Raw genomic sequence first — 15,000 nt, 5'->3', positions numbered from 1 at the left:
TCCTGCACCCACGTCATCTACTCCTTCGCAGGACTCAAGGCTAATGAATACACGATCCAAGCCTTAGATGAGGAAACGGACATCGTGAAGGGTAGGAATGGAGGATTTCGGATGATCTTGTTTTTCTTGTATTCGTATTGAGTCTTGATTTTTTTTCTCTCTCTCTTTTTTTAGTTTGGTTGATTATTTTCTACATATTTTCTGCATCTGCGTATTAGTCATTAATTCAATCTATCTGTTTAGATTTATGACTTGTTTTCAAATTATCCCAAATTGTGACGTATCCAAAATAATAGGATAACATGTTGATAAACCTCAACCTCTCAATAATCAATAAATCACCTTATTTTACCATACCAGCAAATCGAAACAAACTTTTCAAAAAACCACCAAAAATCAACCAAAAAATCACCAAAAATCCACCACAGTCCGTCATTACGTCCCTAACTCCACCCACAACCACCCCCAGGGGCGTACAAGGCAGCCGTCGGCCTGAAGAACCAGAACCCGGCCCTGAAGGTGATGATTGCCATCGGAGGCTGGAACGAAGGAGGCAAGAAGTACTCGGAGATGGCCTCGAGCAAGCAGAGGAGAGAGAAGTTCGTGGCCTCCGTCGTGAGTTTCCTGCAGGAGCACAAGTTTGATGGTCTCGATTTGGATTGGGAGTACCCTGGTGGGTATTTGTGTGATCTTTTTTTTTTTAGTATATATTTACTTTTGTTGGCAGTGCTATTGTTACAATTATTGTTGGTGTTATTACTATTGTAGCTGCTGTTTTTTTTTTTTTTTTTTGTATTCATTATTATTTCATAATAATGTAACGTCTTTTAAAGAATAGCTGTAAAATATACCCTACCTATCTTATGTCTTGTGTTTAGGCGTTGGTATATCTCTAAAGTTTCCTTCCCCCCTCAGGCGCCAGCGACCGCGGAGGCCGCTGGTCTGACAAGGCTAACTTCGCCGACCTTGTGGAGGAACTCGCAGCAGCTTTCCAACCTTACGGGTGGATCCTGTCTGCCGCCGTGTCTCCCGCAAAGTAAGTCCGTGTCTGTAACTCTCTTGATCAGCTCATCGGATTCTGGAATGATAGTGTTAACAATAAAGAGTTTTAATGTTTTTGATACATTACTAAAACTGTCACTGTGCAGCATCGGAATATCATGTGGATCAAATCATCTGAGGAAACCTACATACAGCAGTTCGCCCTTTATTTCTGTTTGTCTTCCGTCTTTCCAGGTTCCGCGTAAACGAAGGCTACGACGTGCCTCGCCTGGCCCAGCACCTCGACTTCATCAACATCATGACCTACGATCTGCGAGGACCCTGGGACGGCAAGGCTGACCACCACGCCCCCATCTCCTCCCGCCCTTCCGACAGCTGGGCGTACAAGGCCCTGAACACGAAGGACGGCATCGCATACTGGGCCGAGAAGGGCGCCCCGAAGGAGAAGCTCCTGATGGGCATTCCCTTCTACGGCCGCACCTTCACCCTCGCCTCGTCCAACACTCAGCCCGGGTCACGGGTGGGTACAGAGGGCGTTTAATGTGCTTCTCATTCTTGACTGTAGTATCTTACGTTCTTGGTTTTCATACTTTACAGAAGCAGTATATTAAGCCTTAAAAGGTATAATATACAAAGTCTGTCTTCTTAAAGCCATGTAAGCATTCATAACCTTAATGTCCTGTTATTACGCAGGCGAAGTCCGGAGGTAACGAGGGACAGTACACTCAAGAGAGAGGCTTCCTTGCGTATTACGAAGTATGCCAAGAGATGCGCAATGGCGGCTGGGACATGCAGCAGGACGCAGTTGGAGGACCGTACATGAGCAAGGGAGACCAGTGGATCGGCTGGGACGACGTCGATTACGTCAGCAAGAAGGCGAGTCCTATTCAAGCGCACTATGTAAAAATGATAATAAAAAATAAAAAAGAGATCCATATAGAATCATCTCTTGGGTTATCATCGATGCTGTCGCCTTCGTGTTATGGGCATCCTTTCTGTGACCGTCAGAGGACCGGGCTTTGACGCCGTTCAATTGCAGATGGACCTGGTGAAGTCCGAGGGCCTGGGCGGCGCCATGGTTTGGGCCATCGACCTGGACGACTACCTGGGTGTGTGCGGAGACAGGTGGCCTCTCCTGACGGCCATGCGTCGTGGTCTCGGTCTTAAGGCCCTGCCAAGTATCCCGGGCGCCATTCCTGTCAACCCTCCAACAGAAGCTCCGGTAGTCACGCCCGCCGTCACCAAAGTCACCACGGCTGCTACAACTGTTGAGGAAACGAGTATGATTGCCATTTTTTTCCTTAAGTGTTGTTTAGTATGCCTCCTAAACTTGTTGCTCTGTCGCACTTCTGGCCCGCTATCACTTTACTTTCGTCTTGTCACTTCTGATAACCAGTATAGGATCAAGGTTGATTATAAGTGCCTAACATCTTTGTGTGAATTCATGTGTTTTGTGAAGAATACCGTTGCAAGTGTCACTTCAGTTCACCTCGTTTCTTCCTTCTGCCATTGTCGACGATGTGAAGCCCCTGCATCAGCTTTGGCTTTTCTCCTCTTTTCAAACCCATGTATTTTGTATATATTTTTCCCCTCTTAGAACTTTTCAATACCGCTTGCATGCTTCATTCTTGTGAAAATAGGAGGCAATGTAAGTTATTTCTTGCCTTTGTGTTTACCAAATATGTGTGGTTGTGCGTATGTATGAGCGTGTGCACGGGTGAGTAATAGTGTGTATGTGTGCTCGGAAAAGTCTCTCCCCGGAGGCTTCGGCACCTCGTGTGGATTCCTCCGTGACTAATTTCGAACACACTCCAGCATGCCTTCCGTCCCCCCTTCTCCCTCACCGTCTCCAACACTCGCACATCACGAAACACATACACGGTCTCCTCTCGGCTTCCCTTAGCCCCCCTAACAGAGCGTTAACCCCGCCAGTGCCAGAACAAACCGCGACACAAACGCCCACCGATATCGAGGACATGACAACGTTACCTCCGACCACCCTCACGCCCACGGAAGCGACGCCGGCACCTAATTTCACCTGCCCAGGTAATCTGCTACGCTGGTTCATCTCGTGTAGATACATATTCCTGATATATTTATTTCCATCACTTTTGACCATCTTATCACATCCAAGCCCTTAGCAAACATCAGCAGGTTAGGTTAGGTTGCATTGCAAATCCTTCACTCTCTCTCCTTCATTCCCACATCCCGTAGGACCCGGCTTCTTCAGATCGGCCGACGACTGCGCCGTGTACTTCCTCTGCGACTCGTCCCTCATGGCCTACAAGTTCGTGTGTCCCGCTGGCCTCGTCTTCGACACCCTTCGACGCCTCTGCAACTGGCCGCGTCACGTCAAGTGCGGGGCAGCTTCTTCACCTCTCAGTGAGTCCGTGTTTTATTTTCTCTTGATTTTGTGCACTAAGCTCTGCACCAGTATTTCCTTTTTTTTTGACCGTATAGTTGACTTTCGCATGTTTCCTAGTAGTAATCATATTTAAACACTGTACCTTTACTATTGCACTATACGTTAAATCATTATCACCCCTTGTACGTGAAGTTGTTTGCAGAATTTCCTTGAATGTTCTCGTAGCAATGTGTCTTTGTTTTAAGCACTAGATTGATTTCCATATTCCTTCATGTCAAAGACTCCCTCTCCTAGTCTCTCTGAAAAGGGTTTAGAATTCCCTTCTGCACCTCTAAAATCTTTCACCTCACAAACTCTTTCCCCTGGGGTCGCCGACAGCAAGGAAAGCCATCAGCTGTAACAAGGATGGTTTGTACAGTGACGAGTACGACTGTCGCATGTTTACCTGGTGTAAGAATGGCGTGGCGTCGAGGTATTACTGCCAGCATGGACTTTACTTCAATCCCACGACAGGTAATGCAACAAGGCCAAGAGCTAATGGGAAACACGAAGACCAAAACACCACAGGGAAAAAGACCTTGCTAAAAAACATGTAACAGAGAGAACACAAGTTTTCATTGAAACTTTGAGTTTACACCAAGAAGATGAACATAAGTGCATCCTTTTCACGATACGAATATACACGGAACTTAAACAGAACAAGAACGAGCGAAAATACACACGAAATATACATTTTGCTGTTATTATGCAGAAAATATACATCACCGTGTTATCATACAGTGACCATTAAAAAAAGATCTCCAGTGCAGCCAGCCTCATTGACCACATCGAAACATATGAACGTTTCATCCGCACAGACTTATAAAGTATCCATTACCAAGAAAATGCCATAAAACATGTGAACAAGCTCTCATTTGGAGAAGATATACAGTATACAATTCATAAATACAACAAACGACAAACCCCAGCGCTTTTGTGTTTGTGAAATAAGGTCTTACAAGAAGAGAATACACGGCCTAGTAGCTTGGAAAATTATTGTGAAAGTGAATATGACTTCCTTCTTCTTCGTCTTCTTCTTTTTCTCCTCCTGCTCCATCTCCACCTCCACCTCCACCTCCACCTCCACCTCCTCCTCCACCTCCACCTCCACCTCCACCTCCACCTCCTCCTCCACCTCCACCTCCTCCTCCTCCTCCTCCTCCTCCTCCTCCTCCTCCTCCTCCTCCTCCTCTTCTTCTTTCCTCCTCCTCCTCCTCCTCCTCCTCCTCCTCCTCCTCCTCCTCCTTTTCCTCCTCCTCCTCTCCCTCTTTCCACTAACCCAGCTAATATCCCCTTTCTCTTCCCTTTCAGGAGTGTGCACAGAACCCGACCAGAAGTTCTGTCTGCCTGGACAATCCGTCATGATTGAAGGTTCAGACGAGAAAGAGATCACGCTCAAGATGGCTCAGAGGGCAGGTGAGTCTCGCGAGGAATACTTGTGAAATCTAAATAAAAAAGAAAGATTTTTTTTTTTTTTTTTTTAAGCTCATTTTTTGTAATTATGAATTTTGGTTTTGATGTGTTCTTTTTTCATCCTATCTATTTATCATCAATTCTTTATGCTATCGTGTTATTATCACGATTATCCACCTGGCACCCTTATTTCTTTAGGGTTTTAGGTTCATTTTGTGTTATCTGTAAAGTTCATTACCTACATCACGACCTTATTTGTATCAACTATTTCTTCATTTTGTGTCATTTACAAAGTTCACCTGACACCCTTATTCGTATTTTTTTTTTTTTTTTTTTTTTTCATTTGTGTTATTTATGACGTTCATTGCCCACCTCACGCCCACCTCGCGGTCCTTCCAGGCTCAGAAAAGAAAGTAGTGTGTTACTTCACCAGCTGGGCCTACTACAGACCCGCACCCCACAATTTCGCTCCCGAATTCGTGGACCCAACTCTCTGCACCCACATCATATACGCGTACGCTATGCTGGACGGCTCTGAACTCATCATGAGGTCGCTCGATCCCTATCTGGACTTCGATTACAGTGAGTATAGTGATTCGCTGAGGAATGTTTGTGATGGTTTTGGTCGATGGTCGAAAGCTTGGATAGGAAGTCACTGATGTACTTGGGATATCTTGTTTTCTTTTGTATATGAATAGAAATGTAGAATAGGTGTGCAGTATACTTGCATATGTTATTATACATATGTTGATAAGAACAATAAGGACAAAAATAAATAAGGATAATGTAACTACTAACCATGATAATAGAAAAAAGATAGATGATTATATGAATTTATCATCAATCCACTTTAGTGATATTAATAAATAAAGCATTAGCATTACTATCAGTGTAATTAGTATTATCGTCATCACTTATTATTATTCGCAGTAGTAAGAGTATCATCATTATCATCACCATCATTATTATTATCATTTTCGACATCATTATTCCCATTATTATCAATATCGCTCTTTCCATTACAATCATCATCATAATCCTTACTATTACTAACGCCACCAATCGCTTCGCCAGACTTCTATCAGCGCATCTTGGGCCTGAAGAGGGAGGCGCCGAACATAAAGGTGATGCTGGCGCTGGGCGGGTGGGTGGACTCCGCCGGCGACAAGTACTCTCGCCTTGTGAACAACCCGAAGGCCAGAGCGAAGTAAGTCCTTGGAGACGTTTTGGCTTTGGTTGAAGATGTCTCAAGTAAGGTAGAAGTAAAAACTAATATATGGATATAGGAAGGGGTAGGTAGATTGAGAGAAAGGCAAAAGACAAAGTTAAGGAAATGAGATGAAAACTGTGGTTGGTCCATCCGTTCGTGCCCAAAGATTTCGAAGCAAAAAAAAAATAATAATAGTAATAATACATAAATAGATAAAAGACAGATAAACTTTTAAAAAATAAAAGAAAATGAAAATAGGAATAAAGAAAACAAGCAAATACACAGTGAAAAACAAAAAATAAATCTCCTTGTTCCTTTCCTCTCCAGCTTCGTCGAACACACAACGCAGGTCCTGACAGCATATCGTTTCGACGGACTGGACTTCGGCTGGATGTACCCGCGGTGCTGGCAGATGGACTGCACCAAGGGCCCCACTTCAGACGTCTCGGGCTTTTCTAGTCTTATAAAGGTAATGTGTGTTTTATTCGTTGATGTTTTTGGCCCTTCCTGCGACTCTTTTCCTCTCGCTTTATCTTTATTTAGTTATTTTCTATTAGTGTGAAGATCTATTGATATCTATCTATCTATCTATCTATCTATCTATCTATATATATATATATATATATATATATAATATATATATATATATATATATATATATATATACATAATATTTTCTGCATCTAAGCTCATATATCAGTTATAGTACTTATCATACTACATTTGCCTACACTTCTCCGTATACGAATGAGTCTTGCAGGATACCACGTGCGAGTGTAAGTATGAATACACAGCTTCTCAACCTTGCCACGCCCTCATCCTCCCTTCTCCCACCCCTTCAGGAACTGAAAATGGCCTTCGAGCGAGCCTCCCCGCCGCTCCTGCTCTCCGCCGCCGTCTCGCCCGCACGCAACACGATCGACAGGTCCTACGACGTCCCGACGCTCTCTCGTTACCTGGACTTCATCAACGTCATGACATACGACTTCCACGGCGCTTGGGAGAAGGAGACTGGGCACGTCTCGCCCCTCACGTTCAGGGAAGGCGATAGGTGAGTTGGGGTGCGGCTCGACGTCACTTCAAACGCTGATGCTTTCTGTTATTTTGTCTGTCCTAATTTGTTCCTGTGATAACTGACATTGTGTTACTGCAATTATCAAGATTCTTATTTTTGGTAATTTTGATATCACTATTGATATTGATATTCGTATTAGTATTAGCATCTAGTATTCTATTAGTATTAGTATCGATACTAGTATTCAATTAGTATCGATACTAGTATTCAATTAGTATTAGTATTAGCATTAGTACCAGTACTTAATATGAGTATTCTATCAGTATCAGTATTAGTATAGTCATTATTATTATCATCATTACAAGTGCCATCACCACCATTCTCACCGACACCGTCCTAACGTAGTACATCCCTCACTAAAGGTACGCTTCTCAAAACACGGACTACTCCATGAAGCACTGGGTCGAGAGGGGCGCCGACCCGACGAAGCTGGTGATGGGCATCCCCTTTTACGGCCAGACCTTCACCCTGGCCAACCCGCTGCAGAACGGCCTCCGCGCGCCGGTGTCCAAGAACGGGAACGAAGGACCGGTCACCCACCAGAGGGGCATGATGGCTTACTTTGAGATTTGTAAGACTGGTAAGTACGACACAAAAGCAGAGTGGCGTGGCGTCATTTGCTCCGTTCTTTGTCAATTAGAATTAAAATATTGGTGCTAAACGTACAATGCATTGGATGCTGTCCTCAGTGAGGGAGAGGGTCGTAACGATTCCATGTCTTCTTTGCAGTTCGCAGCCCCGGCTGGACCAAGGTCGTGGACGCCAAGGGCGCCATCGGGCCGTTCGCGCACAAAGGCGACCAGTGGTACAGCTACGAGGACCCCGATTCCGTCACCAGAAAAGCCAACTACATCCTCAGCAGTGGCTACGGCGGCGCCATGGTGTGGGATCTCAGTTTCGACGACCTCCTGAACGTCTGCTGCCGCGAGTCCATGCCGCTCTTGCGTGCCATCAACAGGGTCCTGCGATCTGTGCCCTACCCGCCGCCCAGACCCGGAGGAGGCGACTGCACGAGGCCGTCCGTGGACACTACCCCCCCGACGCCCACGCGCACGACTAGCTATGAACCAGGTGAGTGCCAGCCTAAGGGAGATGCTCTGGCGTGACCCTTGTCTCTCACACACACAGCAACACAAGGCCTCCCACCAAGACAAAACAACGCAACGCCTACCGATGCCACGCACTCAAGATCACGTTTGTAAGAGTCTTTTAACATTTGCAGCCAAGGTAGACTCTAAGAACTATTCACTCGACTAAACACATCAGAAACGTCGGATGAAACACATGCAGTGCAAACGCTCGAAACGCAATGCTTTGGAAACAATTTTCAAACTCGCATTGATACGGTACTTGCGAAATAGCATAAAACATTCAAAGCACATCACACGCAAATTCACGAAATGTAAAGCAGTTCATGAAGGTCTGATACAAAAAAAAACAAGACAAAATGAACCAAAGATGGACGAGGAACACATTCACAATTCTTTTAAGGTTGATTAAACATAAACACAGTTAATATTCATGAAACATGTGTCTTACAAAATGCCTCTTTAAGGGAAGCAAATATAGACAGTCATTAATGAAAAATCTCTTGAAATATGAACCATTGGACCTTCAGTCCTTTATGTATGTACTGAAAATAATATCAATTCATGAATTATACTTTATTCCTGCTGCCGTTCCTGGACCTTCATACGACAGCCAGTAAGTTTATGTTACCGAATGCACTACTAATGCTTTAAAATGTGTCCAACTAATGCTTTATGTGATCGTCAACTTGTACCAACACCCGATCTTAATCCAGTGGATGCTGTGTCTGTACAAATGGATGTCTGCCAAACTAGAGGCTTATATCGTGTCGTCATCTTTGTACGCGTCTTAATCGTGTGTGCTGTGTGTGTGCTGTGTGTGTGGTGTGTGTGTGTGTGTGTGTGTGTGTGTGTGTGTGTGTGTGGTGTGTGTGTGTGTGTGCGTGGTGTGTGTTGTGTGATTATATATATATATATATATATATATATATATATTATATAAATATATATAATATATATATATATATATATATTATATATATATATAAATATATAAATATATAATATATATATATATATATATATATATATATATATATATATATATATATATATATATTATATATATTATATATATATATATATATATATATATATATATATATATATATATATATATATATATATTACATACACGAATGTATGTGTGTATGTTCATCAGCTTTTTTTTTTTTGTCTAATCATACATTTTTGCCTTTGGCTGAATTCATCAAATAAGATTTTTCTCGCGGCCTGACAAACCACATGAGACATGATTTGAATCTGAACTGATATATTGCTAGCCATCATAAAGGCCTCACACACAAAAATCACGATGACAAATTGCAATGTATGTATCACTGAACTTGTTTGTCTGGATTTACCCATGCATGTATATGTACTTGTTTTATGTGGATGCATGTTATGTGTTTTTGTTTTTCGTCGTTCTCGGTCGTCACACCTAATGCTTTGTCTCCGTGTTGTAACCCTCAATGTAATGTTTAACTTTTACAGTTTAATATACTTTTAAGAATATGATCTATCAACCCTACGCCGTATCAGCTTGGTATCGCAAATACCTCGATGATAATGGATTCAGTAAAACTGGGGGGGGGATATATATATATATATAAAGCTATAAAGCACAAGTAGCTAATAATAGGTTGATAATAAGTCAACAGCAATACCGAAATAACCGGTCCCTCTCCCCCCGGCGCAGCCATCCAGGGCAAACCCACGGAGTCCACCTGGGGCCAGTTCAACCTCACCTCCGGCTCCACCACGAAATCCACCCCGTCATGGCAGACCCCCTGGACCCCCACAACCCCGAGGCCGCAACCACCTACCACCAGGAGCACCACCTCAACCACCCAGACGACCCCTCGCACCACTTCGCCGTGGTGGGTCAGGCCTTCGTCCTCCACGACCCCGAGGACGACGACCTGGTGGTGGAGGCCCTCAAGCACAACGACTCGAATGCCGATCACCAGAACCACGACTTCGACCCACCACCACCACTACCACCACGATGGCCTCCAGACCAAAGCCACAACCCACGCCCCCCGCTCCAGGAGGTGGCAAGTACCCGGGCGAAGCTTGTAGAAGCGGGGATTATTATCCTAAAGCGGGCGACTGCGGCTCCTTCCTAAGGTGAGTTCATCCTACGTTTTAAAACAAAAAGAAGAAAAAAAACGAAAACGATTATAAGACAGCGGTTCCTTGAGTATAAAGAGTTGCTAAAATCTTTAAGCCCCCACCACCCTAAAAAAAAAAAATCTTAGAAATTTTAATACAATATGTTTGAATAGCAGTGCATAAACGATTTACTTAAATCCTTAATCATAATAAAAACTCCATCAGATAATTATACTACGCAACAATTAAACACAAAATGAATCGTAAAAAGAAATCCTAATAGTACCTAAACGAGACAGTAGTTCCTTGAGTTTAGACAGCAAAACATAAATAAGAATTGCTAAAATCCTTAACCCTAAAAAAGAGGAATAAAAAAAAAATCATAGAGTTCGAACAGCACCACATAAACGAGAGTTCCTCCGACTAACTACTAACACGTGATTTCCGTCTTCCGTGGCCCTTAGATGCAGTAACGAGGGTGCTGGAAGAAGCTCGCTGTGCCCCGGGGCTGCACTGGAACCAAGCAAAGAAGATCTGCGACTGGCCACAGAATGCCAGGTGTGGGAAAGAGCCAAGTAAGTCCACGTCCTGTCTAGTCGCTCCTGCCTTCGAATTAATAACAAATGCCGAGCTTTTACAGTTAAATACAAAAAGAAAAAGATCTTCGCTTTTTTAGATAGGATGCAATGTGCCATGAATATGCTTATAGTGATATAAATGCAATAACCTCTGCCTGGTTCAGCCACACAGCGAAACATAAAGCGCAATTCCCAACATAAAACATGCTATTCCTCTATGATAGTTTGGGTAATGTAGCCAGCATGGTATTTTTATACTGCCTTTCTGTTTTCATGAAGGTGAAAATTTTATATCTATTCTTTACTTCACTTTGGTTTTCTCTTTACTTCAATTTACGTTTCGAACTTCCGATTAGACGATAACCTTTGAAGTTGTAAAGTCTTACTTTGAATCAAACTTCATTAACACATTTCAGTATTCGTTTTACCTAAATTGAAGTCCTTAAATAAATGCAACCCGATTCTTTAATCTTAGTACGTCTTAATACGCAATTACTGCAATGGCTTCATAAGGCTTTATAACTTCAAATTGTATAACTGCACACCAACTTTCTTCCCGCATGACCTCATTACGCTTAAAATTTAATCGCATGTTGGAAGGTGTTCCACATTCTTTGTTGAGATGAGCTATCTTATTATATCTTTGGCTATAGCAGCATGCTACCACACTTCTATAGAAAATCAAAACAAGTAGTCAGCATGTTTGATTTAATATTGTAATCCAATTACCACATGAAATAACTGACAAATGTGTAATCAAAATATTTTTAACAAGCAAAATAAGACTCGAAGACACCAAAAGTAATGTTTGCCACTAAGGTGTGACGCGCCAGCATGAGGCATGACCACGTTCTCTCTCTCCCTGTAGGCGGGCCGGCGACCACTCCTCCCCCTTTCTTACCCACCACGACCACCGCATCCTGGTGGACAACCACACGCCCCACTGCACGCCCTACCACACGTCCCACCACCAGACCTTGGTGGCAATCTTCGCAGCGTCCTACATATCCTACCACACGCCCTACCACACGTCCCACCACCAGACCTTGGTGGCAACCCACACAAACTTCCACACGTCCTACCAGCAGACCCTGGTGGCAGTCCACACGCTCTACCTTCTTATCCTCTTCCACCACCACTACCGCCCCTCCAGCTGCCCGTCCCTCGCCGCCGTCCCCCTCGGAGTCCGGCGAGGAATCCTGCGACGAAGGCAAGACGTCGGGAGTGCCAGGCGACTGCAGCAGCTTCCGACAGTGCCACAACGGCGACTGGGTGGTGCTCTCGTGCGCCCCCGGCCTGCACTGGAACGACCGCCTCAAGATCTGCGACTGGCCTCAGAGGGCCCGTTGTAAGAGTGAGTATAACTTCCCCGCAGACAACTAACCTTTGCCTTTTCAGCGATCGCCAGTGTGGATTATTTTATCTCTCAGTTGTATTTATTTCCGTTTTGTTACATTAAAGGAGGAATATTCTTAGTGTTTGTCAGTAGACTCGTCTTCAGCAAAAAGCCAGGATTGCGATCTGACCTAATAAGTAGAATTTAGTTATATTGTAATTCATGGAGACAGCATAGATTCATAGATAGGGCGAAGTTAGCGGCAGGAAGTAAAACGGGTCAAATACATGAACATACATCATCAATGAAATCCATAGGTAAGCGTGTGCATTTCAAGTTAACATGAAATGCACGTGTAAATTTTGTGAATGTTTTGTATATGTGTGTGTGTGTGTGTGTGTGTGTGTGTGTGTGTGTGTGTGTGTGTGTGTGTGTGTGTGTGTGTGTGTGCTCGCGCGCGTGTGCGTGCGTGTGTGCGTGCGTGCGTGCGTGCTTGAGTGTAGACCAGAATAGTATTATCATAAGTCTTATATAGTATGCGCATACCCATAGTCTATATATAATAGAACAGTTAGAACGCTTGAATAGAAAGGGGCAAATTTTGTTAGGCCAGAGAGAGAAAAAAAAGCAGAATATAACAAATAAAAAAGAAAGACATTTAGCATAAAAATTAAATTGAATAGAAATCCCAGAAGGTAATCCTCTCCCCATCCCACGATTCATTCTATCCACACTCACCCCCTCTGAATTCCCTTCTTCACGCCCGCCCACCCACCCACAATACCCACATGCCCCACCCAATAAAACCAAAACTGCCCCCCACTCAAAGGCGCCCCCCGTAAGCACTGTAGCCCCGCAGGTACCGCCACCACCCGCGGCCCCGACATGTTCAAGAAATCCACCTGCACCACGGAGGGAGAGGCCTATGCGGGCCCCCAGTGCACCGCTGTAGTCCGGTGCGCTGCAGGAGAGCTAGTCGTGCAACACTGCACAGGCGGCCTCGTGTGGAACAATGAGCGGGCTGTGTGCGACTTCCCTTCCAACGTTCCCCCATGCTCGGGCGTTACGCTCACGCCAGCCTCCGAAGGTAGTCGCTGCAGCGCCTCCTCCGCATAAAGCTCCCTCAGGAATGGCACTCCCTTTGGCACTTCTCATGACTGGCCGGTTTGCTTTTTAGTGTGGACTGCCCTTGTGTGTTTCTGGATGCTTTCGATTTGTTTAAGGTGGCGTCAGTAACTACCCCTTTTTTTTAAAGGCTTCGACCCTTTCCCCCTGAAGCTTTGGATTTGCTTTTCCTTTCCCCTTGGATGGTTCGAGCCAGCATTTCCCCTCCTGGTGAATGACACGAAGCGATGATGATTTTTTAAACTACAGTCTATAAACAGAACTAAAACCTTCCTGACAAAAACAAAAGGCAAAAAAGTAATATTTTCTCAATTTTTAAAACAAATAAAAAATGTCCCAAACTTTTTTTTTTTAATCCTCTACTCAGGAGTAAAATATATAATCATGATTCCGTTTACCCCAAATTACAGTAATCCACAATAAATAAACAATGTAGTCAATATTCGCCCCAATGTATTCATCCACTACGAAGAACAAGTAATTAAAGATTCGAAACAAGATTCGCTTCATATCTCGACGCTTCGAAACAGGGCTCCCTTTCCCTCCTGGCGCTTCGTCGTATCCCTCTCCCCCTAAAGCATTACGCAGCCTGTAGTCTTTACCCCTAAACACCTTTCCCTTAAAGGATATCCCTTCCCTCCAGCAATCAGTACTCTTGTAAACCGCAGCTTGTAGACCTAATTTGTGTACATATCCCGCATTTTGATGTATACCATTTCCTGTTATTTCATCTGAAGGTTTTTAATGTGCGAGCTCTGTAGATCAAAAGCTTGAAGTATTTGGTTTATATTTAATAAATAAAATGCTCATTAAGTCCTGGCAACTCCGCTAAGATACAAACCTGCTAAGAATAGCTTTGTATATGCGATACCTCTATGTTGCATAAATACTGAGCTTGTAGAACATAGGAAAATGTAAACCAAAAAAATACATACATCTACAGTAAGTGTTAAAAAGGTGCTTGGTGAAAGAGAGGTGAGGTGCTGTGTTTATATTTTCTAAGTGTTACATCTGTCTTGTGTCTTCCGTCTATGCTCCTTGTCTTGTGTACAAAACACAGGTTACTTATATACACTACACAGGTTATTAGACAAAACAGTGTGGGGTTTATGTATACTACATGGTACTTTACTTCTTATTATGTATACAACATGGTACTTCACTTTCTGTGCAGCTGAGGTTTGTGACGTCTGAATTATATTGTATTGTAGCTAAGCACAGATATTTGCTCTTTCCCTAATGGCTATTAATGTACGTTGTGGCTCTGCTTCAATTGAACTGCATTTTCTGTATATGTATGATATATATATATATATATATATATATATATATATATATATATATATATATATATATAATATATGTATATATGTATATATATAATATATATATAATATATAATATATATATATAATATATACATATATATGTATGTATATATGTATATAGATAAATATATATATATATATATATATATACTCATATATATATATAATATATATGTATGTATGTATGTGTGTGTGTGTGTGTGTGTGTGTGTGTGTGTGTGTGTGTGTGTGTGCATGTAGTCGCTTTCGTTTCGGACTGGCTTTAAAAGACTTTAAACGGCAAACGTTTTTGCTTCATTTTTGCGCTTAGAATAAAATATTGTTTA

General features: G+C 43.1%; 1 protein-coding gene across 1 annotated transcript in view; it reads left to right on the top strand.

The window, feature by feature from the left end:
• The window catches only part of LOC119581071 (probable chitinase 10), an 82,927-nt gene that overhangs the window by 50,790 nt on the left and 17,137 nt on the right, over positions 1 to 15,000 (top strand). Inside the window, 22 exon segments of the mRNA XM_037929385.1 lie at positions 1 to 91; positions 470 to 673; positions 916 to 1,036; positions 1,237 to 1,522; positions 1,696 to 1,878; positions 2,042 to 2,282; positions 2,935 to 3,048; positions 3,217 to 3,384; positions 3,746 to 3,880; positions 4,718 to 4,822; positions 5,219 to 5,401; positions 5,894 to 6,026; positions 6,357 to 6,498; positions 6,872 to 7,080; positions 7,467 to 7,684; positions 7,834 to 8,175; positions 9,892 to 10,177; positions 10,179 to 10,322; positions 10,772 to 10,781; positions 10,783 to 10,882; positions 11,754 to 12,239; positions 13,081 to 13,308. The exon segment at positions 1 to 91 is cut by the window's left edge and continues 86 nt beyond it. Coding sequence (XP_037785313.1) covers positions 1 to 91; positions 470 to 673; positions 916 to 1,036; positions 1,237 to 1,522; positions 1,696 to 1,878; positions 2,042 to 2,282; positions 2,935 to 3,048; positions 3,217 to 3,384; positions 3,746 to 3,880; positions 4,718 to 4,822; positions 5,219 to 5,401; positions 5,894 to 6,026; positions 6,357 to 6,498; positions 6,872 to 7,080; positions 7,467 to 7,684; positions 7,834 to 8,175; positions 9,892 to 10,177; positions 10,179 to 10,322; positions 10,772 to 10,781; positions 10,783 to 10,882; positions 11,754 to 12,239; positions 13,081 to 13,308 — 4,129 coding nt within the window.

Source organism: Penaeus monodon, chromosome 14, assembly GCF_015228065.2.
Source record: "Penaeus monodon isolate SGIC_2016 chromosome 14, NSTDA_Pmon_1, whole genome shotgun sequence".
NCBI lineage: Eukaryota > Metazoa > Arthropoda > Malacostraca > Decapoda > Penaeidae > Penaeus > Penaeus monodon.
Note: the sequence above shows the minus strand (reverse complement) of the source record. Positions and strands in the feature narration are given on the sequence as shown.